Source organism: Protopterus annectens, chromosome 7.part1 (assembly GCF_019279795.1).
Source record: "Protopterus annectens isolate FY-2018-M chromosome 7.part1, PAN1.0, whole genome shotgun sequence".
Lineage (NCBI taxonomy): Eukaryota > Metazoa > Chordata > Ceratodontiformes > Protopteridae > Protopterus > Protopterus annectens.
This window is the reverse complement of record NC_056740.1, coordinates 384,377,057-384,401,771: the sequence shown is the minus strand read 5'-3', so window position 1 is coordinate 384,401,771 and position 24,715 is coordinate 384,377,057. Positions and strand designations below refer to the sequence as shown.

The window sequence follows — 24,715 nt, the reverse complement described above, 5'->3', positions numbered from 1 at the left end:
GTATTAGAAGGGGCTAAGCAGGCTAAGTGAGTTAGTGCTTTAAAAGGAGTTATAAGAAAGGTGATTTAGGGTGTTAGTGAGCCATATCCCAGGTGAGGAGCAGGGACAATGCCAGGAGGGAGAGAAGTATTATTGTAGTAATTGTTTGAAAAGATGATGATGTGTGATAGACCTGATTAATATAGGAATTGTATTCCAAGTTCAAGCTACACTATTGGAATAGAGACCGACCCCAGCAGCCTTTTGTGGTTTATAGATGAAAAGCAGTTTTTTATTATTTAACCAAACAGGACAGATGTTCTTCATTCCACATTGCTGCAGTCTGAAAGTTTCTGAAGTCAGAGTTTCCAGACCGAATCAAAGTGTTCTAAGTACCCGTGGGGAATATTTTGGTTTTTCTTGCCTCAGTATTTAACCTGACCATCCTCTCTCTCTCAAGAGGCCAGGCTGAGGGGGCTTCTCAGGTGGCTGTTCTTCCTTCTCTTCCTAAGGTTGCTCTGGCGGAAGGTATTGAGTGTAAAGAGTTGCAGGATTTAGTTCATGTGTCTGAACAAGTGGGTAAACATTCCTTGCAATGTGGTTTTGATGCTGTGCAGGCCTCCTCCAGGGTGGCTGCCACTGGTTCTGTTCTCGCCTGGTTGAGAGATCAGAGCTGAGCATGTTAAGACAAGGATTTTGGATGCTCCTTTACAGTCTGATGTGTTGTTTGAAGCAGTTTTAAAGAAAATGGAGGACAAGGCGTAGAAATTGGCCTACTAAGGGTGGACTTATCCTGCTTATGATTCCCAGTCTAGGGAGTTCACCTGCTAGGAGGAAGACTGTCTCTTTTCAAAGAAAATTGGGATTTAATTACCCAAGACAAATGGGTTCTGGATATCATTCACCACGGTTACAGGTTTTATTTCCATACCTTGCCTCCTTTCAAAGGCATGCCAGACATTCCTCCTCTACAAAGAACAGAGGCTCAGACAAATTTCTCTGTACTCCAAATAGGAGCCATTCAGTCAGTTCCTGTGCCAGAAAGGGGCCTAGGATTTTATTGGAGACCAATTTTGGATTTATCTATCCTCAACACTTATCTGGACATTCCAAAGTTCAAAATGTTGACCTCTACTGGGCAAAGATCACTGGATGGTAACTTTAGATCTCAAGGAAGCTTACCTTCATGTGCCTATAAGACTAAGTTGCAGAAAGTATCTGCGCTCGAGCTGGAAATTCTCATTATCAGTTCTCTGCATTGCCCTTTGGCTTATCTACTGCCCAGAGTATTCACAAAGGTTCTGGCTCCAGTGATAGCTTACTTCAGGCTAAAAGGAATTCAAATCTATCCTTACTTGGACGACTGCCTGATTCTGGCTCAAGAAAAGGAAGACCTTCTACAGCATTTGGAATATGTCATAGCAGTGCTAAGATGCCTAGGGTATTCAAATAAAGTCCAGTCTAGTACCCTCTCAAGACATGTGCTTGGTGTGAGACTGAATACAGACAAACAAAAGAATCTTTCCAGTTACTTCCATCAATTATCACTTCAGCCCCGGCTGACTGCAAGGACAGTCCTTCAAGCCTTAGGGTTCATGGCATCTTGTATTCTGGTGCTTCCCAATGCCAAACTGCATATGAGGAAGCTACAATGGTATCTCAAAAATGTATGGACACAGCACTGCCAGGATTTGGACACTGTCATTCAAATAATACCTTGCATTCAAAAGGAATTTTGTGGTGGAATGTCACCTAAACAAGGGACTCTCTGTGACCCGCCAGAGGCAAGTCAGATTCTAACGACAGATGCCTCAGACATTGCTTGGGGAGCTCATCTAGATGGAAAGTGGATACAAGACAAGTGGCCTGCCAGACTACAGCATCTACATATCAACATGAAAGAGATGTTAGCAGTCCAGTTTGCATTAATGGCTTTCAAGGAGTTACTTCTTCCAGGGCAGGTGTTGATTCTAACAGACAACACAACTGTCATGTGGTACATCAACAAACAAGGGGGACCCATTGTGCAGGCAAGCAATGATTTTATGCAGCTTGCAACTAACTCTTCAGGCAAGGTTTCTGCCGAGCACAGAACTCCTTAGCAGATGTGTTAAGCAGACAAATCATGGATCCCCACGGAGTGGAAACTGGATCTTCATGTATTTCAAAATTGACAGTGTCATGGGGAACTCCAGACATAGATCTGTTCGCTTCTCCACTAAACCACCAGCTGCCAAAGTTTATTTCATCACACAGCTTGGAAAGTGGATGCTCTTTCTTTCAGTTGGAAAAATCTTCATGTGTATGCTTTTCCACCTCTGCATCTTCTCCCAAAGGTGCTTCTAAAGGTCAGACAAGACAAGCCAAGGATGATTTTAATAGCTCCAGATTGGCCTCGGCAGCACTGGTACCCATTACTGAGGAGTCTGGTAAGGAAGCCTCCATGGCCTTTACCCTTGATTCCACACCTATTGTCTCAGAGGGACGGTCGTCTGCTCAATGTCAAGCTTCAAACTCTTCATCTAACAGCCTGGCATATTCTGTTTTGAAAGACAGCAGGTCTCAACTTCCTCAACAGGTTTTAAATGTGATTATGGAAGCCAGAAGACCTAGTACAAGGAAAGTGTATGCAGAAAAATGGAAGAGATTTTATTTTGGACTGCAGCACAGAATTTGGAGATTTCAGAGCCTAATTTGAGTGTGGCTCTTCAATATCTTACTGAGTTATTGGACAAAGGTTTGTCTTTCTCTTCCATTAAGATTCATGCTGCAGCAATTTCGCTCACTATGATTGTGACCCACCATTGTTTTCACATCCTTTATTCAAGCAATTTGAGCTCCTACTCCTGCTTGGGATCTCAATTTTGTGTTGGAGAAACTTACTCTACAACCTTTTGAGCCTGCAGCTACTGCTGACCTGAAATACTTGTCATGGAAGACTGCTTTATTGTTGGCCATTACTTCTGCAAGAAGGGTTTCTGAGTTACAGGCCCTTATGGCGGTTGAGCCTTTTTTGATTTTTCATAAGGATAGGGTATCATTACTAATCCTTCCTTTATGCCTAAGGTGGTTTCTAGTGTGGCTTTAAACCAAACTATTCATTTGCCTACTTTCTATGCAGATCCCCAAAATAAAGGGGAAAAGATTTTGCACACTTTAGATGTACACAGGCATATTATTTAAGCAGGACTAAGGATTTTAGAAAGTCTCAGCAGTTGTTTGTTTCTTTTGCTTTAAGCCTGTGTCAAAACAAACTATTTCTAGGTGGATTGGGTTTTGCATTGCATTTTGTTATTCCCATCATGGCAAAGAGATTCCAGCTGGGATTAGGCCTCATTCCACTAGGGCTACTGCCACTTCAGCAGCATTTCTAAGGGGGGTGGCAACTAAGGATATTTTGGAGGCAGCTACTTGGAGTTCCGTGCATACTTTCTAAGCATTACCACCTTCCTCTCTACTCTAAGTCTAGGGCTGGTATTTTGCAAGGCATGTTATCAGCTCCTGCTTCATGATTTGCCAGCCTCCCTTACCTCTGCTTTGGGATTCTACCCAATAGTTAGGACTGCAGCAATGTGGAATGAAGAACATAGTACAGTTTTGTACCTACCATAAATGTAGATGTTCGAGGATCCACATTGCTGCAGCCTCCTTCCCTCTGTGTTTAGTGGTTGTGTAGGTGAGATTATATTCTGGTACCTTTGTATATATTGTATATGTTTTGGTGCAGGTATGTTTGGTGTGTTTTGGTTTTGGCCTTGTCTTTTTAGGGTCTTCTGACATCTGGGGCAAGAACCGACTGGACAGCGGACTACCCAATAGTTAGGACTGCAGCAATGTGGATCCTCGAACATCTACATTTATGGTAGGTACAAAACTGTACTTTTGGAAGATAGTATTAGACTAGAGATCTAATTGTTGGGCATGCGGTTGGGGTATGAATGATTTTATGAATTAAGGTGAGCTGAGTATAAGGCGGGTGTTGAAGACGCTCCAGCCAGTTAAGTGTTTTTAGTGCTTAATGGTTGCAAGTCTAGTAAGGTTGGTTGCAAGTGACTGGCAACTTTTTTATAGCACTATTGAAGTTTAGAATTAACTTGAGGGGCTTGTAGGCTGGTAATGGCAGGGGCTCCATGTAGGAGAAAGGGTAAGAGATGAGTGATAATTACCTTGGCAGAGTCTGTAAGGAATGTCTTTACTTTCTATAGGGTGCCTAGTTTTTGGTGGGTATTCTTGATGCTCTTTTGGATATGTAAATCAAGTTTTTGTCATTGATTGTCATGCTAAGTAGTTTTGTATGTGAGATAAGTTCAGTCATGGTATTATTTAAGGAAGAAATTTTAAAGTTTTTTTTCTTTTTTTTTCATGGAAATGGGATTTTAGAAAAAAGAGAAGTAATTTAGTAGCAGGTGATTATCCTGGAGCCAACTTTCAACAGAGTTAAAGGTTCTTGAGTAATTCCTGTGTATTGTAATGCTCTACCTGAGACCAATAATAGTACCTTAGCAATGTTTTTCTTAAACATTTGCATTTTAGACTAAAGTTAATATAACTAGATAAGCAAACTGTACTACCTAAAGCAGAGAGTTAGTATGTAAATTAGAAGGCACCTGTGCGGTTAGATGATGATACGCAATTTTGAGAGATTGATTTAGCACAGTGGCTACTAGGAAAGCTGATGTACTGCTTCTTGTGTATAAAACTTTAGATAGGCCAGTAATTGAGTATTGTGGTTCAGTGTGTTTCTCTAATAAATTCAATTGAGGAGCCTGTTTGAAGGAATAGAAAGAACATTAATAAGTTAGGTGCCTGACCTGAGGAATAAAAATTACTGGAACAGGTTAAGGGCTCTTTAACTTATTTGTTGTTAGGTATAGGCTCTTGGGGGATGATTTAATGTTAATATATACATTTTACAATAGTTAGGTATTGACTTCTTATACAGGGTATAATTTAGATAACATAATATTAACAGACTTAATAACACATTAATGATTGTCGTGCCAAGATACAGAGCAGTCTTCATGTTAAAGCAGTGAGCCTGTGGAACACACTTCCTTTATCAATTAGACCTGCCCTTAGCCTGGCATGTTTTATTGGGTAGGGGATGAGGTATTTGTATTTGAACCAGAAAATGAATGAAGTGAGCTCCTTGATGATCCCAGAAGTCTTGAGTTTACTACTACACTGTAGCATTATAAAGCTTTATCATAGATCAGGAAGTGCTGACTAGAGGCAACGGGACTGGTATGTGGGACAGATTGTTTCCAAGTCTGAAACTCATTCATAGAGTGGAATGTAGGACATGAAAGCTGGAGGGAGTCATAAGGTCGTTATCAAATGTTCAGCAACTAGAGTCTACGACCAGTTATTAGGTAAAGGATTGTTGGAAGAACCATCTAATGTGCAAGACAATTCCACATAAATATCGAGTGCTGCATTGTTGCCTTCTCTGTGGTGATGGCTTTGCGAATCTTAACCCCAAGATTGATAAATGGCATCACCTGCTAGAATGATGGCTGAACAGTTGACGTGTCAGGGGAACATAACTGACCAATTCCGCACTCAAGGCAGACCGTCTCTTTGACTACAGCTGGTTACAAGTTGTACTTCAAGTGATAGAGATGCTGGTTGCACAGTGGGTCCACTGGAAATAAATCCCAAACAATGCATGCAGGTCACAGCTTTATGTCTGGTAAGGACACAGGGATATAAACTGCCTTGAGTACCAGAGACACTTACATCAGAGCTTCAGTTGCTAAGTACTGGATAAGAAACAATACAACTATTGGCCTGAATCAGTGGGGGAATTATTATTGAGGTTGCATTAGCACTGCTAAGTTATACATCATTGTTATATGATAGTGCTGTGGGAAAGAAAAGCATTTATATGTAGACTGTGATAAAGCTTCATGTTCAGGGATATTGGTTTGAAGACTGTAATTGCCAACCTGTAAAGGAAACTAATATGTCTGATAAAGTAACCTCAAATATGTACTATTAACAGTGAGCAAAATATAATAGGGAAGTAATGTAGTGTATGCACTAGTTAACACATATGCAAATGTGAATGCGCATTCTAGATGGGTGTGAGAACAACATTTGTAAGTAAAAAGTTGCACTGACTTACAACTCTGGTCTGCATTTACTTATTAATGTTTTACTATATGCCATATGTCAGAGCAGATATATAGCAGTCCATCACTTGGTTTCTACAGCTGTTATCATCACTTTTCATTTTATCAAGTTTCACATTAAGGTTGATAACTGTTCCAGTATAATGTCCATCTTTGCTTTATTTTGATGTGGGCTATAGATATACAATCTCCATCAGGTAAATCATCCAGCTGTAAGTTTAGGAAGGGCATAGGGAAAGAACACATCCTCCTGAACATAAGTGATACCAATTTGGCTACAGAATCTGACTAAAACTCTCAAAAAACCTACAAGAAGACACCTGCTTTTTCCTAATCTCCAGACCATACAACCCCAAAACAAATGACTTATTAACCAAGGAATTAGAAACCTATGTGACATTTAGTGACAAAGACTGAGACATGTATAAAGCCAACCCTAACAATGGCAGAAGACATTTTATCTATTTCAGGAACCTAGGAAAATAATCTATCAGGTGAGCTAAGTATCACCTTATGAAAACTAAATAAATAAACCCCACTAATTAACAAGCCTGAACAATTCTGGAAAGAGGTAAACTGATTAGCAGGTAGTAGGATTCACTCAACCTTAAATATGTCTGATGCCACATTCTCCCCTGCTGTCTTCCTAACACATTAGAACACCTTCCAACACAGTGAATCTACCTGGTGCTCCAGAACCTCCACCCTTCATTCCACATTTCTGTTTTAAACACATTAATTACACACAAACCTATGTAGACTACACTTGAGCAACTAAAAATTAAGACCCCCCTTACTCAGACGGAATATATCTGTGGTTTATCTTTCTCTGTAGAAGTTAACATAATGACTCCACTTCAACATATATGTAACATCTGTCTAACATAACATCATATAAAATGCTTGCAACTAGGATTGTGTCAGTGTGGTTTGTTTTCATTTATATAAATGTGTGATTGCTTATGTCATAAGTGATGGTATAATAAAGATGTTCCTAGTTTAAAAAAAGGGCATTAATTGAGTTATTTATGTAATGTTGCTTAGATTATGTAATATACAGCAATATATGTGAAGCACTAATTTTACCTTGTTAATACAGGTTGATTACTTTTGTATAAATGTAAGTGTGCTTGTGTCACCAGTGATAATTCAATAAAGGTGTTTAAATTTATGGGTATTGACTCATACCTTGGTAAATGTAGCATTTAAAAGGTTCTGATATCCAGCTCTTTTTTGTTTTGTTTTTCGTAGGTGTGTACTAGGCTAATGGCCCTAGAGCCTTTACAAGCCTAGCCCATTAAGTGCCCTGACATTGTGCCGCCTGACGTTAGTTCCCAGTGCCTCTATGAAGTAGAGCCACTGGAGTGATTCCCCGGGGTGAACTTTCTATTTCCCATCCACTCATCAAGATTTCTGTGAGGTGCTCTGCTTGAATTGTATGGGAAGTCTATTCCAGAGCATGGTCAGTCTCTGGGTTATGAACCTGTTCCTCCAGCATGTTTTGTTGATTGTGGTAATGAGGTTGAGGTCTCTAGAGCATGTGGTGCAGAGGAATTGGTATTTCTTTAGATGTAGCATTTTTAATAGAGATGGGTCAGACATGGCTTTGTAAGTCAAGCAGATATTGCCTGTTAGTAGACAATATCTTAGTAGATGATTTGTTGCTGCAGTACTTCACTTAATCCAAGATTGCCATGCTTGCAACTGAAGTCATACCACTTGATTGGGACAGTACAAATTTAAGGGACTCCTTACCTACCCTTAGATTGGAAAGCTATCTGTAGACGCTGGTGTAGACATGAGAGACATTGGTTTAATGGAGCAGTAGTAATTGGCCTTTCAGGCATTAGTGCAAACCTAGCACATACTAACATACAGCATGTTTGCTTGCACTGGGAATTGCAGCAGTTAGATGGAAGCCTTCATTTAAAACATTGTGATATAAAGAATGCTAACACAACTCTGTCCTGGAATTATTCCTAGATTATTTATTTATTTATTTACTTAGTGGTGTCTTGTTTATCTCCTAGTTCTTGCATCTGAAGAATGCATCTGAAGAAAGAAGGGCATGTTTTATTCTTCTATATAGACCAAAGTTAACCAGTTCTAGTGCAAGGAAAAGATTAAAAACATCTTGTGTTCCTGTATTACTATTGTTTTTTTTTTTATTTCATTGTTTAAACTTATTGTAAAAACGATGCCCAAAACGTAAAAAAACAAAGCTCGCTTTAGGATGTTGCCTTTTTTTTCAAACCACAAGTTAAAAAAAAAAATAAAATTCAATTGCTTTGCTTGAGATTAAAAAAAACAGTACAATTAAAAAAAGTTAGTTAATTAATAGATTAATGAATTAATCCATGCCATATCCACTGTTTAAATAGACTGCCCTCTAAAGGTTATACTCAGGAACAAAAAAACCATTTAAAACAATACAAAAAAGTAATTTTTAATTTTTTTTTTTCTTAAAATAAATGCAGAACCATTATAATTTCTTTACTCTTGTTAGAGTTATAGAATCTAAGTTGAAATTACATACCTATGAATGATGTACATTAAATGAATGGAATAAAATGAATCTACCAATACAATGTGAGGCTGTCAGTAATGACAAAAGTTTACCAAGCAAAAAAAAAACAAAAACAAACAAACACAAAAATCATTTTCATTATTATTCTTATTATATTGTCTCCTCCCTCCTTTTTTTTCCTTCTCTTTCTCTTCTTTTTTTTCTTTTACATGTGTCCACACACTGTGTTTGTTTTGCAGGTACTTTTTGCTAGCTAAACTTTTGTCATTACTGACAGCCTCAGAACAAGGTTTAAATAAAAACAATATGGCATTATTTTTTTTGTTGAGTATAACCTTTTTTTAGTAGGCAGCTATTTAAACAGTGGATATGGCATGGATTAATTTATTAACTAATTATTATATACTGTTTTTAATCTGATGACAAGCAACTATTTAAGTTGATTTTTTAACTTGTGGTTTATACTTTGAAAAGGAGAAAAAGAAAAATAGCGGCGCTGTTAGCTGTTTGGGCATCTGTTTTACAATAAAACAAAGAAGTTTTGGATTATCGCTCGTTCTGGTGTGTCAGCAGCAGGCAGGTCATTTTTGTTATTTGTTCCAGTTCTTGGTTTTTGCGGTTATTTCATTGTTTGCTTAAGGAGGTTTAAGCTAATATGAGTTTCTGAAGAGTAGAACATTTATCAATTTTTGTCTGTATGAATTTTCATTTATAGGTTCATAGGTAGGTACTGGGCTATCTGCCCGAAGGCATATATTAGCCCAGCCACGTTGTGCGGTATTCACTGCCCCTTTGGTTAGTTCCCTAGGCCCTTGATCTAGCAGCTAGTACCCTTGGCCCCTATCTAGTAGAGCTGTTGGTATGATCCCTGGTGTGAATTTTCTGTTACCCATCCACTCATCAAGGTTCTTCTTGAAGAGTGATAGTGAGGGGCTTTGTCTTATGTAGATCGGGACCTTGTTCCATAGCAAAGGAAGTTTTTGCGAAGGGAATCTATCCCTCCAGCATGTTCTATTCATTGTTGTGCTAAGGTTTATATCCCTAGAGCGTGTAGCTCGAGTGGATTTGGTTTTGCTAAGATGGAGCATGTTCAACAGTTCTGGGTTGGACATGGTTCTGTATGTTAGACAGAGATCGCCTCTGAGAAGGCGGTATGCAACAGAGAAAGGCTTTAGCTTTTTCAATCATGCTGCATAGGGAAACTGTTTGAGGCCAGTAATCCTCTTAGTGAGGTACCTCTGTGGTCTCTCCAACTGCTGGAGATGCCTAGCCAGGTACATACCAATTGGTGCATTGTACTCAATAATGGGTCTGATGAGGGAAGAGTAGAGGGGCACCATTACATCCTTAGATCTTGATGCGAACCCTTTTGTGGTCAGATGGGTCACATAGAAGGATTTTCTAACCACCTTGGCAACATGGTTATCAAAGGAAAGCTGACTATCTACTTGGGTCCCTAGATCCCTTATTACTACTACAGATTTCAGGGGGTTATCTCCTATGTGGTAGTTCGCGGGTACTCTGTTTCTTCCAAAGTGGATTACTACACATTTTTTTAGCATTTAGCTTGAGACCATGGCTTTGACACCATGCATCAGTCTCATTAAGGCCCTTCTGGAGGATATCCATGTCAGCCGGAGACTCTCTTATAGCACCCACTTTGCAGTCATCCGCGAACTTGGTCAGCCACAGCCTTTCAGTGTTTGCGTGTACTTCAGAGAAGTATATGCCAAACAGGAGGGGCCCCAGGACAGAGCCCTGAGGCACACCGCTCATTACTGGTCTGGATTCGGACATAGATCCCGCTACTCTTACTTTGTGGGATCTGTCTGAGAGCCAGTTTGCGATCCATCTTGTGACGTAAGGGTTTATGCCCAGGTTGGTGAGTTTATCAATAATACCTGAATGGGGAATGGTGTCAAATGCTTTATCAACGTCAAGATAAGCCGTGTGTACCTCCTTTCCCTTATCTATAGCCTGAATAACTGTCTCAAAAAAGTCCACCAGGTTCAGGAGGCATGATCTGCCCTTGACGAAGCCAAACTGTGTGGGGTCAAGTGTTTGGAGGTTCCCAATCTCACCATTTATGAGTTCCATAATGATTCACTCCATTGCCTTACAGATCAGACTGGTCAGGCTTATTGGTTGGTAGTTCCCAGGGTCGGTTGTGGGCCCACCCTTGTGCAGCGGAACCACCATTGCTGTGTGCCATTCTATGGGCACATATCCTGTCGAGAGGCTGAGACTGAACAGGGTATTCAGATGCGGTGTTAATTCATTTTGGAGCTCGCGTATGACACAGCCCGGGACACCATCTGATCCCATGGAGGCAATGTTTTTAGCTTTAGATAGAGCCTTATTAACCAACATATCAGCAATAATTGGAGTTACACAATCCCCTGGAATAGTAATAGACTCTGTAGGTGGGGGGGGATTTGCACTGAACCTGTCAGCCAAGATGTTGGCAATGTCATTTGATAGTGAGGTGACAGAGGTTACAGAAATTATTTGTAGTGGAAAACGTTCATCAGTTTTGTTTATTAATCAGTCTTTTAAACACAACTGAAATCTAGCATACTCAATGTACTGACATGCAGTGCTGGGAAATGGTAGTTAACAGTGTGGTTGCTGTTCTGGACCAACCACTTCAGTGCTTTACTACTTTTTACTATAGATATAATCTTATAAAGATAAGTTATGTAAGCTTTGCTTGTGTTGCCTGTGGGACAGGCACAGAGGCATACTTAGGAAGGCAAGTGGAAATGTAGTAAAATAAGTAACTGTAAGATCTGGTTGTGTGTAAAATGCACTTTTGAATGTTGCCTTTTGTGTGTGCAGCTTTTGTAAATTTTGTCTCATTTCTCTTTGTATCTCCTCATTTCTGAGTGTTGCTAGAGTATGTGCTTGATGTAGACATTTTCTCTGGAGCTTGTCCTGCATGTCTGTTTTAAAGTCTTCCAAAATGAGATTTTTTTTTAATCACTATGAACAACCTTAATTTGTAATCATTAAAGACAAGTTTTGACAAAACTGTCATCCAAGAACATCATGACAGAGACTGTGGTTGTTCCTGAAGATGTGAAGAAGATGAAGGACAGAGAAGAGATTGCTCAGGCGTACGTTGGTCTGAAAGAAACAAACAGGTATCAGATGTGTCTCTTTGTGTGCAGTAAGGTTTATCTTTCTTTTCTGCAACTGTTGCTGCATTTTTTTCCCTTTTTGGTGCTTTACTTTTCTAGGCATCGTTTTCAACATTTCATCTCAGATGTTGGATATCTGTAACTTTAGATCATTATCAAAATCATTATTAAAATTGATATTTATGCATGAAAAAGGAGCAATCGTTTTTAATTTCGTTGCTTAAACATCTTTGACTCTTTAGGCTGGTTTGGAATGAAAACAGTTTTGAGGTAGAAACAACTAGTAGTTTAGTTCATTGTGTTTATTGTAATGATTTTGTAGGTACAAAGTAAAAGCAGTTCTGGATAACTATGCTTTTAAGACTTTGCTTCCCTGAAGTTGTTAGCCCTTTTCAAAATGCCCACTGTTCCCCACCTTCCAGCTTGACAAAGTTTAGTAGATTCATTTCTGTCTTATTGGTTAACTTAGGGGTATCCATTTTTATTACAGATGCTGGTAGGTTGACCATTGCCCCCACTATGAGCATGGGTGATTTACTCTACTTATTTGCATGCCATTCTTCCCATTTCATTGCATTGTATTTGTGGACATAGTCTGGAAATGGGTGCATGTCATTTAATCATGCCAAACATTTATTGTCTTTCTTGTGGGTGGGTGAGAAGGGAGTCAGACAGTGTAAATTTGATGTCTATAGGAGTATTTGGCATAATATGGGAGGATTTGACATAATGGTTAAGGTCTTTACCTCACAGATGCAAGGTACAGGGTTTAACACTTTTGCTGGAACAGGCTTCATATCCATATGAAGCAGAGCTCTTTCCTGAGCTCATCAAGGAGAAACCTGGATCCTTGGATGGGAAATACACCGTAGGCCTAGCACCTATATCTCTAATGGACAGTCAGTATAATCTTGCCCTAGTTTACATGTACCCCTTTAAATGACCTCTAAGCAACATAAACTTGCATGATACAATTGGGATGCTTGGCTAGTCTTATTAAGACCCCAATTGTTACTAGCCTAGTATTCACCTATGAACTTTGAGAAGAGGACATATGCCAAAATACTGTCCACCCATTCTTTGACTCGTGCAACTTGGTATTTTGCCATTTTAGCACAAGAAGTGGTTCAAGTTCCTTTAAACCAGTGTAACAGGTTGCCATCTGCTTTTTATTGATTCTAGTCCGTCCGTCCCCCCCCATTTCATTTTTATAGTGTTGGTATGGGCACATTTCCTGTTTTCCTTTTTTGGCATTTAACTCTAATAAATGAGTGCTACTGCTCCAGGGTACAAAAATACTGTGTGAACCAGTTCTAAGCAATGGACCTCTTCACATGCTTTTAAGCATGCAGCTCAAAGAAAACACTGTTTCTTCTTAATTCTGTCATCAACCTGTTGGTTCAGTTCCGATCCTTCAGAACTGACTTGGCCATATCGATAGTTTATGGATTCCAAAAACTCTCGAGCACATCCCTTACCCATAATGCTTAAGTTAGATTACCTCAGATCTCATTTGCTTTCAGCTTCAGATGTGGTTTTCCATTTCTCCCTCTCAAGCCTTACCATTTAAGTCAAATAATTTACATATTTCTCTCTCCTAATCTTAGTTATAATCTAACTTTTTATTTGTCTATCACACCTTCTAAATACATTTCAACCATTTTTAAGAGAATTTTCTTCCTTTCTTTCACTTTCGCCCCCTTCTGTCTACCATTAGGTAGCTCTTACTTACCATTGCTGGTATCCCTTACCCTCCTCCCTTAATGGCAACTCATTTCCTTAACAAAAAAAACTTTTTTTCTATCGTTCTGTCTCTTTTCCTTGTGTGTATGTGGTACTTTCTTTTCTGTAAGTGAGTGTGTGTGTGTGTGTGTGTGTGTGTGTGTGTGTGTGTGTGTGTGTGTGTGTGTGTGCGTACGCTTTGCCGTTGCTGATTTCTCATTGAAATAACAGAGATGGCTCCGGCTGGCTTTACAAAATGTGGTCATAAAATTCCTTTTTTGGACCAGCATTCGTTATGCGTATATTGCTTGGGTCCCTTGTCCTTTACATTTGCAAGAGGACTGCTGTATCTGCCATGCTTTCAGTTACCAAGCATTGGTAGATAAACAGAACAAACTCATTCTCACAGGCCTACTTCCCTCCTCTTTTAGGGAGGCCATATTTGTATCTGTGGTTCAGGTCAAGACTAAAAAATCTGGACATACTACTTCTTTTTCCTCTTCTAGATCCTTGGAGGTGAAGAAATGCTGTGCCTCAGTCCCAAGCAATTCCTCAGCACAGAACCCAAAAATGAAGATGACATTGGAGCCAACTTCTAAATCCTCGACCACGCAGCATGCTTCCGAGCCAATGTCTGCTTCATTGGTTCTGACTCCTTCATCGGCACCTGAACATTTGGCATCTTCCTTTACTCCACTATCTAGGACTCAGTATTCCCGTTCAGTGGACCCCGTTGCTGACGGGCCCCCTTCTCCATTCTTGGACAGACCAAAGTCCACCTCAGTGGTCTCTTCCAGGAGTCTGACCAAAGATGACGTAGAGAGGTTGGTGATGAAAATACTTTGGGCCCAAGGTGTGTCAGTCACTCCTTTGGTTCCTATCCTTTCGGGACACATACCAACACCTTCAACTCCCCCTTCCATACCTCTCTTTCTAACCTCAACAGGTACTTCAGAGTTCTTGGTTCCAAGCTTTCCAGAACTGACTGTGTTGGTTCCAAACATATCTTTTTCTTTGGAACGAACGATTGCCTTGAGCACTTTGTGTCTGAACTGGAGTCCTTTTGGGTCCATAGCTTGACTTGACATTGGGGGCTGCTTCCTTTTTATCGGTGGCGTCTCAGCTTCTTGGAAAATCAACATGGACAAGTTTGGATCCAACTTCGAGGGAAATCATGAAGAGGGCATTGGCTACCTCTAGCACCAGGTCAGTTCCTTCCTCCTTGGAGCCTCTATCATTGGCTGTTTCATATCCGGACCAACAACCAGCCCTTCCACAGGGTTACCAGGTACTGCAGCCCCTGGCTATCCAGCAGGGTACCCCTTCTTCTTCCAAAACCTCCACTGTCATTCCCCCTGAGGAGGTCCCGTGGAAGAAATTGTGTAAGAGGAAACACTTAGAGGCTCCAGAGGAGTCCATCACAGAAGACATGGATTTCGATGACAGCGAAGGGTACCCAGATCACCTCCTGACAATGTCTCCTTTGGAGATAACCTGGAAATCCTCAAGCAACGAAAGTGGTTGGAAGTCACTCAACCCTTCAACTGAGGAATCCGTGTACCTGCAGGCTTTCGCTACTTGCCCATCTACTTCCTGGGTGTCTTCACCTGCCAACAAGCTCATTGAGTTGACCTCTTGTGGGGATGTGGAAAGTCCCTGATGCCACACTGAATGAATTTCCAGGACACTATAGAAAATTATCACAGCCCCGGGGGATAAGCCTTTCTGGACAAAGGGAGTTTCTGTAGATGCCATGGTGGTAGTGGCGGCCACTAAAAAGGAACTCGCAGAGGAAAGTTTCTCTTTCCATCCCCCAATAAGGAGTCACAGACAATGGATAGATTTGGGAAGTGAGTTCATGCTTCATTGACCTTTGCCCTTTGGTCTTTGAATTACCTGGTACATTTTACTAGATTACAGGGAGATCTGATAAAAGAGCTGTCAGATACTTTCTCAGGAGTTGTTTCTGAGGAGATATGAGAATCCATCACCTCTCAGTTGGCTACCCTGACTTCCATTTCTAATTCCTCCATGAGGACTCATTCACATGCAGCTGAAGGAATGACAAGAGCAGCGCGGGTACAGGTATTTCCATAAGGAGGCATGCCTGGATGCCTTTGTGTGATTTTGCGGAACCCTTCAAGTCCTTGTTTTTCAGTGCACCTTTTGACAGCTCATCCTTTTTGGCTCAACTGTTACAGACACTTTAACCAGGTGTGAGAAGGCTGGGAAAACCCTTACTGCCATAGGAGTACATTTATTCACTCCGTAGAGTTCCTTCACTAGGAACCAATGAGGAACAGGCAAAATGTGGTTCAGAAAATCCCAAGGGTGTTCCCAGAATAAACCTGGTGATAGTTCCCCAGGGGGCAGAAGGGTGAACAATAATGGAAGATGCTGCCCTTGTGGCAGAGGTGGCCTGCAGCTTAAGAGTTTCCAGGATTCCATCTTCAGAAAACCCTTCCAGCACTCCTGAACAGAGGCCTGTTTGTCTGCCTCTGGAGGCAATCAGTGATCACTTATCCCTGCATCTAAAAGCCTGGCAAGAAATTACCTCCGATACTTGGGTGCAGAGAATCATTTCCAGAGGCTATATAATTCTCATTTCCCTTCCACCTCCCTATTCAGAGAAATTACCCTATGTTCCAACCAGTCAGTGGGAACAAGCAGCCATTCAAATTCAAAAGCTGCCAGAAAAAAAGTGTCATCCAAGAAGTTCCACCAGACCAAATACTCAAGATTCTTTTTAGTACCAAAAAAGACAGGGGACTGAAGACCAAATTTGGATCTTAGCGAACTGAACAAATCTGCTTGAAAAACCAAATTCCGGATGGTCATAGTCCAGTAAATTCTTCCGCTTTTAGGAAAGGATGTGCTCTGTAGATCTGCAGGACTCAGTACTACCACATAAAGATGGACAGACATTCCAGAAGATTCACTTGCTTCTGGCTGGGAGCCAGTCATTACCAGTTGAGAGTTCTGTCTGTTGGTCACACCACAGTCCCCAGGGTGATAAAATGCATGGCAGTAGACTGCAGGGATTTCAGGTATTTCCTTACTTAGACAACTGGCTCATTTTCCACTACTACCAGGCAGCTACTACTAACAGAAAAACAAAGTCTTACAAGTATGCAACCATCCAAGCATCACAGTCAACTTAAAAAAATCCTCGCTGGAACAACACAAAATCTAAATTTCATAGGAGCTGTGTAGAGTTCCAGCACGCCTAGAATTTCAAACACTGGGATCAATGGCACTTGCCATAACTCTGGTTCCCTAACCAGGTTTCACATGAGAATTTACAATGGCTTCTTGCAGCAAAATGGTCCATCCTTCAGCATCCCTTGTCTATGCCAGTCTTAATCAGTAACACATGCAAGAGAGATCTCCTATGGTGGATTCATTCGAAACAAGTCTTACAAGGATGGCCATTCGTTCTCCCCCAACCCAAGGCCACAGTGACCACAAACACTTCCCAGCTTGGGTGACGGGGGGCTTTGCCAGGGAAAAGACCATCCAAGGCACTTGTCCCCAACAGAGGCCAATCTGCACATACACATAAATGTTCTAGAGATGAGAGCAGTGGTATTGGCTTTGCAAGCATTCCGGGGCTCTCTACCGCTAGGGACAATTGCGATTCAGACAGACAATGTCAGTGGTCTGGTACATCAACAAACAAGGGGTACCAGATCTTACCCCTTATGCAGAGAAGCCCTCAGCGTATGGCAACCGGCAGTCTCATCCAACTACTTTCTGATTGCAATGCATGTTCTGGGGGAGTCAAATGTGATAGCAGACACATTGAGCAGGTGCATTCTTCTACCTCATGAGTGGTCCCTCAATCTAAAAGTTTCAGAAAGGATATTCTGAACATGGGGCCAGCTTTGCTGTGACCTTTTTGCCTCCCCCTTGAACAACAAATGCAGCATCTACTTTCCCTCCTCCCCCAAGAGGGAGAATTACAGAGGGAAGCGCTCCTTTACATTTGGCCACCTGATCTCCTTTACACCTTTCCTGTGACCCCACTAATTCCCAACTTCCTACAGAAAGCAGCCAAGTTGAAGAGGAAAGTCATCCTCATTGCCCCCTTTTGGCGCTTGGCAAATTTGATTCCCCCTCCTTTGGCCTCATATGGTACAACAGCCTTGGATTCTGGATCCAACTCCAGACCTCATGTAATAGGCATCAGTCACCCAGACATTACAGTTCTCAAGCTGACAGCTTGGTTTCTACAATCCCATTAGTGGCCAGGCATAATATGCTCTCTCCCGCAGTCCAACCCATACTTTTGTCATCTCATAAACCATCTGCACCCAAATTTTACGGAAATAAATGGAAAAGATTTGTTTATTAGGCCTCTCTATATCATCCTGATCCTCTTTCAGTGCCAGTTCACAAAATTCTTCATTTTCTAGCTTCCATTTTTAGTGGTGGTGCTTCCATCTTTATGGTTAAAGTCAAATAGCAGCCATTTCTAGTTTCCACAGTGGTTTCCTTGGATCACCAGTCGCTTCATATAGGCTTTGTAAAGACATTTTGAGAAGTGCTCTCCTCTTAAAACCCACTTGCAAGGATCCTACTCCTCCTTGGGACCTTACTTTGATGCTGCAAGCTCTGACACAATCCACCTTTGATCCAGCGTTTAGGTGTGATTGAAAGTTTCTATCCTGGAAAACTATATTTTTGGTAGCTGTCACCTCGGCTAGATGAATTTTGGAAATTCATGGACCTTTGTCTAGACCACCATATTTGATTTTCCATGAAGATAGTTTCTCTCAGAACCAACCCATCCTTTTTACACAAGGTAGTTTTGGAAACCAACCTTAATTAATGCATTAACCTTCGGGTGTTTTTCCCAAATTTCTGTAACAAGGGTGAGTGCTCATTGCATCTATTAGATGTTCACAGACAACTAAGATATTCTACCTTGACAGGACCAAGGGTACCAGGAAATCTGGTCAGTTGTTTATTTCCTTTCCACATAATAAGTTTGGACAACCTGTGAACTAAGTAACCCTAGCTAAGTGGATTTCAGATTGTATCTCATTCATCTATAGGATGATGTGTATTTCTTTGCCAATAAATACCCCTGAAAAACACATTCAACTAGAGTGGTAGCTACTTCTGCTGTCTTCCAGTCGAGAACATCCATGTATGATAGCAGCTGCAACTTGGGCGTCTCCCCATACCTTTGTTTCTTATTACAAGTTAGATCTGGTCTCTAGGGGAAGAGCATCATCTGATTCAATGCTGCTTAGAAATATACTTCCTTGAGTCCACCTAGGATTCTGGGTAGTTGGTGACTCTGTCCCACAGGTTGATGATGGAATGAAGATTGACAACTTCATATAAAGAAGTTATGTTTTACCATAACTTTCCATCTGAGTTGTCCATCTTCATCTGTCATCAACTCCCCTCCCTCCTTCCCCCTGCCAATTTTCTGAAAGAACATGCATTCACCTGACATTTTTCTTTTTGGAAAATATTGCTACTCCAGATATGGTCGCTCTTCATTTTTTTTTTTTCATCTTTCTTTCACTTATCAGTGAACTTGATCTGAGGTAATCTACCCCAAGCAGTATGGGTAAGGGATGTGATCGAGAGTTTTTGGAATCCACTAGCTATAGAAATTCATTTCAGAAAAAACACTGAAGAAACAAAAAAAAATATTTTTATTTTTAACTGTAGTCCCTTTTAACTTGCAGGAAATCCACACAACTGTATATACTTTCTAAAAAGTAAATCACTCCTCCATATATGGACAGTTGCCCTAAATAGACAGCTACAACCACAGGCTTTACTCATTCAAAAGTTAGGTTTAAGCATGCTAAAAATGTATGCTAGAGCAGAGCCTTTGTTCCTTCCTGCACCAGCCTCCCAGATGTGAAAAGCAACTCGCTTGCTCTCAATTAACTGATTTTTTGACTTAATCAAAAAGACCACACGGACTACCATTACATACTGTTGTGACTTGTACTGAAGTGATTGATTCGCAGAATCTATCTGCTTGTATTACATTCAATGCATCATACTTCATTTATCTTTACTGAACCCCTTGTATCTTCTTTTTGTAAGTACTAATTTTAATGTTTATCATACAGATGCCTCAGACATCTTGGTTAAGACAGTTCCTAATTAATTGCCTGCATCTACGGACAGTTTGTCTGCAGCTGCAAAGATTTGCTGGGAGTTAGAGACCAGCTAATGGTTTGCAGTCACATGACTTGGCTCTTGACGGTAATTGGGAAGCTTTGTTTCACATGATTTTGGTGTACATTTCCACAATTTAATGCACACATATGATCACTTCATCCCCCCTCCCCCTAGTAACTCAAAATCACAGCATTATACTGCTAGTACTCAGTCTTTGGCATGTTACAGTATAAACCCTAGATGCATTACAGTCCAGAAAAACTACTTTCTTATTTTAAAATCACTGGCATTAGCAGTAGTCACTGATAAGACTCATCCCCAACACACGCAAACAATGTTAGTTTATTAAAATTTTACATTGTCAATATTCATATGGTTGAGACCTCATGACCAGTAACTTAAAATATCAAAAACTGACTAAAAATTGAAAACAAAGTTTCTGCAGGGGGCAAAGCCCCCCCCCCTCACATCCCCTGCTAATTTTATATACTAACTCCCAGATTGCAGTAAAGTGTGGAAAAGGGTACATTCCCCAATCACCGCTGTACTTCATTCTCCATACATTTCCATTTCCGTTTATCAGTTGGTTTTCAACATTTTAAGTTGTCATTCATGTGATCTCAACCAAATGAATTTTGACAAACTAACATAACCCCCCACACACACGCATACACATATACCTCACATTTAAAGTACTTTTGCATACTGTACATAACTACTTTTCATTGTGTGTGTTTATAAGTGTGTGTGTGTGTGTGTGTGTGTGTGTGTGTGTGTATATATATATATATATATATATATATATATATGTGTGTGTGTGTGTGTATGTATTTATTTATTTATTTCCATTTGTTAATTCAGAAATTCCAAGTGGGTTGATTGAAAACCCCCTTTTCAATGAAGGCCTGAGGAGAAAAGCTCCAAACATTTTTTTATGTATCCATTACTAAGTTAATAGTGTTACATACATTTACTTATGGCTTCTTCAGCAAAAGAGAAAGTGCAGTGGACTTTGGCTGAGATAACTGTTCTACGTATAGTTTTGAGTAGAAATAGAGACAAAATTGAACAGCAAGATGGTAATAATTCCACAACTGAGGTGGATAGCAACTAGGAAAACCGTGTACTATTTTTTTTCATATGTGGTAATAGAAAGAGGGATAGAGGAAATGAGGAAGTAAGCTGGTAGTTATCAGGATAGATGTTAGAATGTAGCAAAGGGTTATATACCCAAGACCATATTCTCAAACAGGTAGAATAGTAACAGAGATTAGTTGGTGTTAAGTAAGAGAGAGAGAGGAGAGATGTTGAAAGAGTATGAAGAGGAAATGGTGAGCAATTGGGAGTGATGGGGAATTCATCCTGAGATTGCTGATGGATAGATATCTTAACTGGAAGTGTTTGGAAAAGTAGAGCTGGAATAGGTTTTGACTGGTAGCTTTGAGTTAGGTGGGGCTTCACTGGAAAGAAATGAGCATAGCATATTTAGTTGGAGTAGAGATATGTTTTAACTGAGATTTAAATAGCTGGTGGTTAGTAATTTCAGAGAAGCAGAGGGAGAGAGTTCCACAGTTTGGACATGCTGTACGAGTAGATGGCTTTACCATGCAGGTTGTTGACAGAAGAAGTATTGGTTAGGAACTTTTCAGAGGATCTAAGAGGCCAAGCTGGATAGTATCAAGACATGAAAGGCTTATGTGCAGGTTATACATCAGAAATAATTTTATGTGCTTGTTTCAAGTGTATTTAACTGAGGAAGTTGGGGAATTTAAGCAAGTGTAGTTGTTTAATTGACTCACAATGATGAGTGAGGACAGAATAGCTGGTAGCAAATCTGGTAGTTTGTTTGCTCAAGTATTGAGTGCTGAGATGAATGTAGATTAGTAAGAACAGATGCTGCATATGGCAGAGTTAGGAGCAAGTAGGCTGAGGCAGTACATTTTTTGGTGTAGTCAGTATTTTTTGGTCCTGTTTAACATGCCCAGTATTTTGTGTGTTTTCTTAGTCACTTCCAGAGTGTGAATATAAAATTTCAGTTTATCAATCTTTGTTCCAAATGTTTTTGTTTGGGACACTACATCTATTGCAGTGCCATTTGTTAAGATGAGAGAAAAGTTAGACTGTGTATTATAAAGGGATTTGAGTATAAGTTTTATTTTCTTGGTGTCGGGCACAAGGTTTGAATCGTTGAGTCAACTTTCCACAGCTATATAGGTTTGCTGTGCGATGACCTGAAGTTCAGCTGTATAGGTTGGCTATGTGATGACCTGAAGTTCAGCTGTATAGGTTTGCTGTGTGATGACCTGAAGTTGTGACTGCTAAAGTATTTTTCCCTCTAAATTAGAGGAAGCCATCTCCTGTTTTGAGGATGAATCCTGACCTGTTTTTTGCTGAACAGCTGCAAGTCTCCTCTCCACCAGAGTTCTTTCTTCTCCTTTTAAGTCTCCTCTCCACCAGAGTTCTTTCTTCTCCTTTTGTAGATGATTTTTTTTATACTTTCTCTAGATTGCTTCTTTACTCACTGTCTGAATTTCAGCAATCAGTAGCTGAATTTTACTCAAATGAATGGCTTTTGCTGGCTGTTTTTCAAAGTTTATGTTTTCACATTGGGGGAAGTTTTATTTAACGTGTTCATCAGTAGGCAGCCATCTTTGAAGTTAAGTAGATAAGCACCTTAAAAAGGACCCTCACTACTGCACATATGTTGTTTCACACTCAGCAGTGTACTTTTAGCAGGATCCAGAGGATCTAGCAGCACATGAGATTCTAGTGTCATGACATACAGCAGTGGCAGCAGATCAATGCTACAAAGAGACAGTCGCCTGAAGTCTGGTTTCCAGCAAGGTTATAGGTCCAGAAGTTGAGGTTCCATGAGTTCTTTCTGGAGAAAAGTAGGGGTCAGTTCTCTTTTCATCTGAACTCTTGAAAGAAAATTTCCCAGGGAAGCTGCATAAGAGAGAATATCTAGAGGCTGTAACTTAACCCCCCCCCCCGATCCCATTTCTTATTTTACCACATATCAGCACTAACCAATGAGGAAGAAAGCCTTGGCTGGCTTTGTGGGGTAGAAGGTTGCAGACCTGACTGCCTAACTGTTCTCCAGCCAGACTGGGTTCAGTTAGTGGCCTGGGAGCTGGAAAAGCAAGCAGGTGAGGGAGGGAAAGGATTAAAGAGGCGCATAGCCTTCTCATCTCTCTAAAGAGGGAGGTTGAGAGGCATGTTACTAAGTCCTTGTAGAGACTGCGGACCCAATGCAAGCCACCTGCATAAGATGGGAAGGTGGGACTGCTTGAGGGATTACAGAAGTCATGGAAGTGGGTGATGGCACCACGTTGTACCCATTGCATGCTCCTTCCTAGAGCACTTACACAGCAAGGTGGAGGAAGTTAATGATGGCACCAAAAATCCTTTGATGGCTGCTTGGATGAAGTCTATGCAGTATTTAGCTGTTATCTGACAGGAATCAAATGGGCATAGTTATGTTGATTGACCAGATAGCCATCAAGCGCAGTGGCAAAAGTTAACAGCTTAGGATTTTACTCCAGATACTTTTTGCTACCAAAATAAAGGACCTTAGACCCATTATGTATCTCAGTGGCTTAAATACTGTCCTATCAAATTAAACCTCTATATAAATCTCTCTTTGCCTGTCAGATGGAAACCAGATGTTTTCTTTGGACTTGCAAGACACCTACCGCCACAGCAGGACTTAGAAAGTTTCAAGGAGGTTTCTACAGTTTTGGGTCGGAGCTAATCATTACCAGTACATGACCATATAATTTAGAATCATATACGCCACCAGGATATTCAGCACATGCTGATCACTAGTAGCATCTCGCCAAGCACTGGAGTTAAGTTTTTCCTTTACCTAGTTCCTTATGGTTGCATCTCAGGTGGATGTGGTGAACATGAAGACAACCATGTTGTTTGAATCTGTAATGGTAACCATGAACCTTGCAAAGTTCCACTTACCCATTTCATTTTTTGACCTTTATAGGATGCAGTTCAGATAGTACAGTTTGTCAAGCTGTTCTGCTGTAGTGTGTCCCAGCATAGCCCTGTCTTAAAGCCGTAGACTTTGTAGCATACATTGCTTTGATCTTTCTTGACAAATTTCACTTTAGGGTCCTTCAGTAGACAGTTTTTGTTCAGTGGTCCCACCTTCTTGATTTTCTTTCATGTCCTACCTAACTTCCAGAGCATTTCAGCTACACCTGCAGCCTACATCGAAGGAGCCTCCATACCCCTGTGTTCACAGTCACTACAAATCCATCTGCTGTAGGGTGGCTGGGCAGCACAGCAGGCAGACTTTTCAGGGTGCCTAGTTACTGCAGGAGTCTGTCCTGCATGTAAACCTCTTGTGTAGTTACACAGATTCTTTAGTCCTTTCAGGACTCTGTACTACAAAAAGTCATTTCCTATCAGTAAGACAGCATGGCAGTTGTCTGATATATCTGCAAATAGGGAGGAACGCAATCCTACCTTCTGTGTTGAGGAGCTTGTAAGACTGACAGTGAGCCATCATCTTTCACCTCTTTTTTTGTAATTGCACACATTTCAAAAGTGATAGTTTTTTCTGTTGCGAGCAGATTTTGCATCTGCATCTTGATGCCTCGCCAGTGATGACCAAGTCTGTCAATTACAATTTTTTTTCATTTCTGGAACTCTCCAGTTGATTTATTTGCATGTTTGACAAGCACCAACAGTCCCAACAATTTTCCTGAGTCTTCCTCTGGAGGTGTATGCTGTAGTGTAGAGGTGGCCAATTGGATTGCTTTACATTTCTTATATCTTTTCTGATGATGATGTCAAGAAAACCAAACTCAGCTAAGATAATTTTAATTTCTCATATGGTCTGTTTATCTAAACATGATCTCTTCTTTTCTTAGACTCATTCAGGGAATTCTTACCTAGATATTCACACTGTCAAACTGATTGCCTGTTTTTTTTTCCCATTTAATTGATAGTTAAAGATCCTGCCTTTTTTGTAAAGGCAACTTCTGTCACTTCCACCTCAAATTACCTTATTGAAACTAATGGACCCACTTTTCTGTTTGGAT

General features: G+C 40.5%; 1 protein-coding gene across 14 annotated transcripts in view; it reads left to right on the top strand.

Moving 5' to 3' along the window:
- Positions 1 to 24,715, top strand: part of MYO5A (myosin VA) — a 4,204,798-nt gene that overhangs the window by 3,493,141 nt on the left and 686,942 nt on the right. For all 14 annotated transcript variants that reach the window (XM_044078829.1, XM_044078834.1, XM_044078828.1 and 11 more), the window contains one exon: positions 11,683 to 11,783. In XM_044078829.1, coding sequence (XP_043934764.1) covers positions 11,683 to 11,783 — 101 coding nt within the window. The remainder of the gene's footprint in view (positions 1 to 11,682; positions 11,784 to 24,715) is intronic.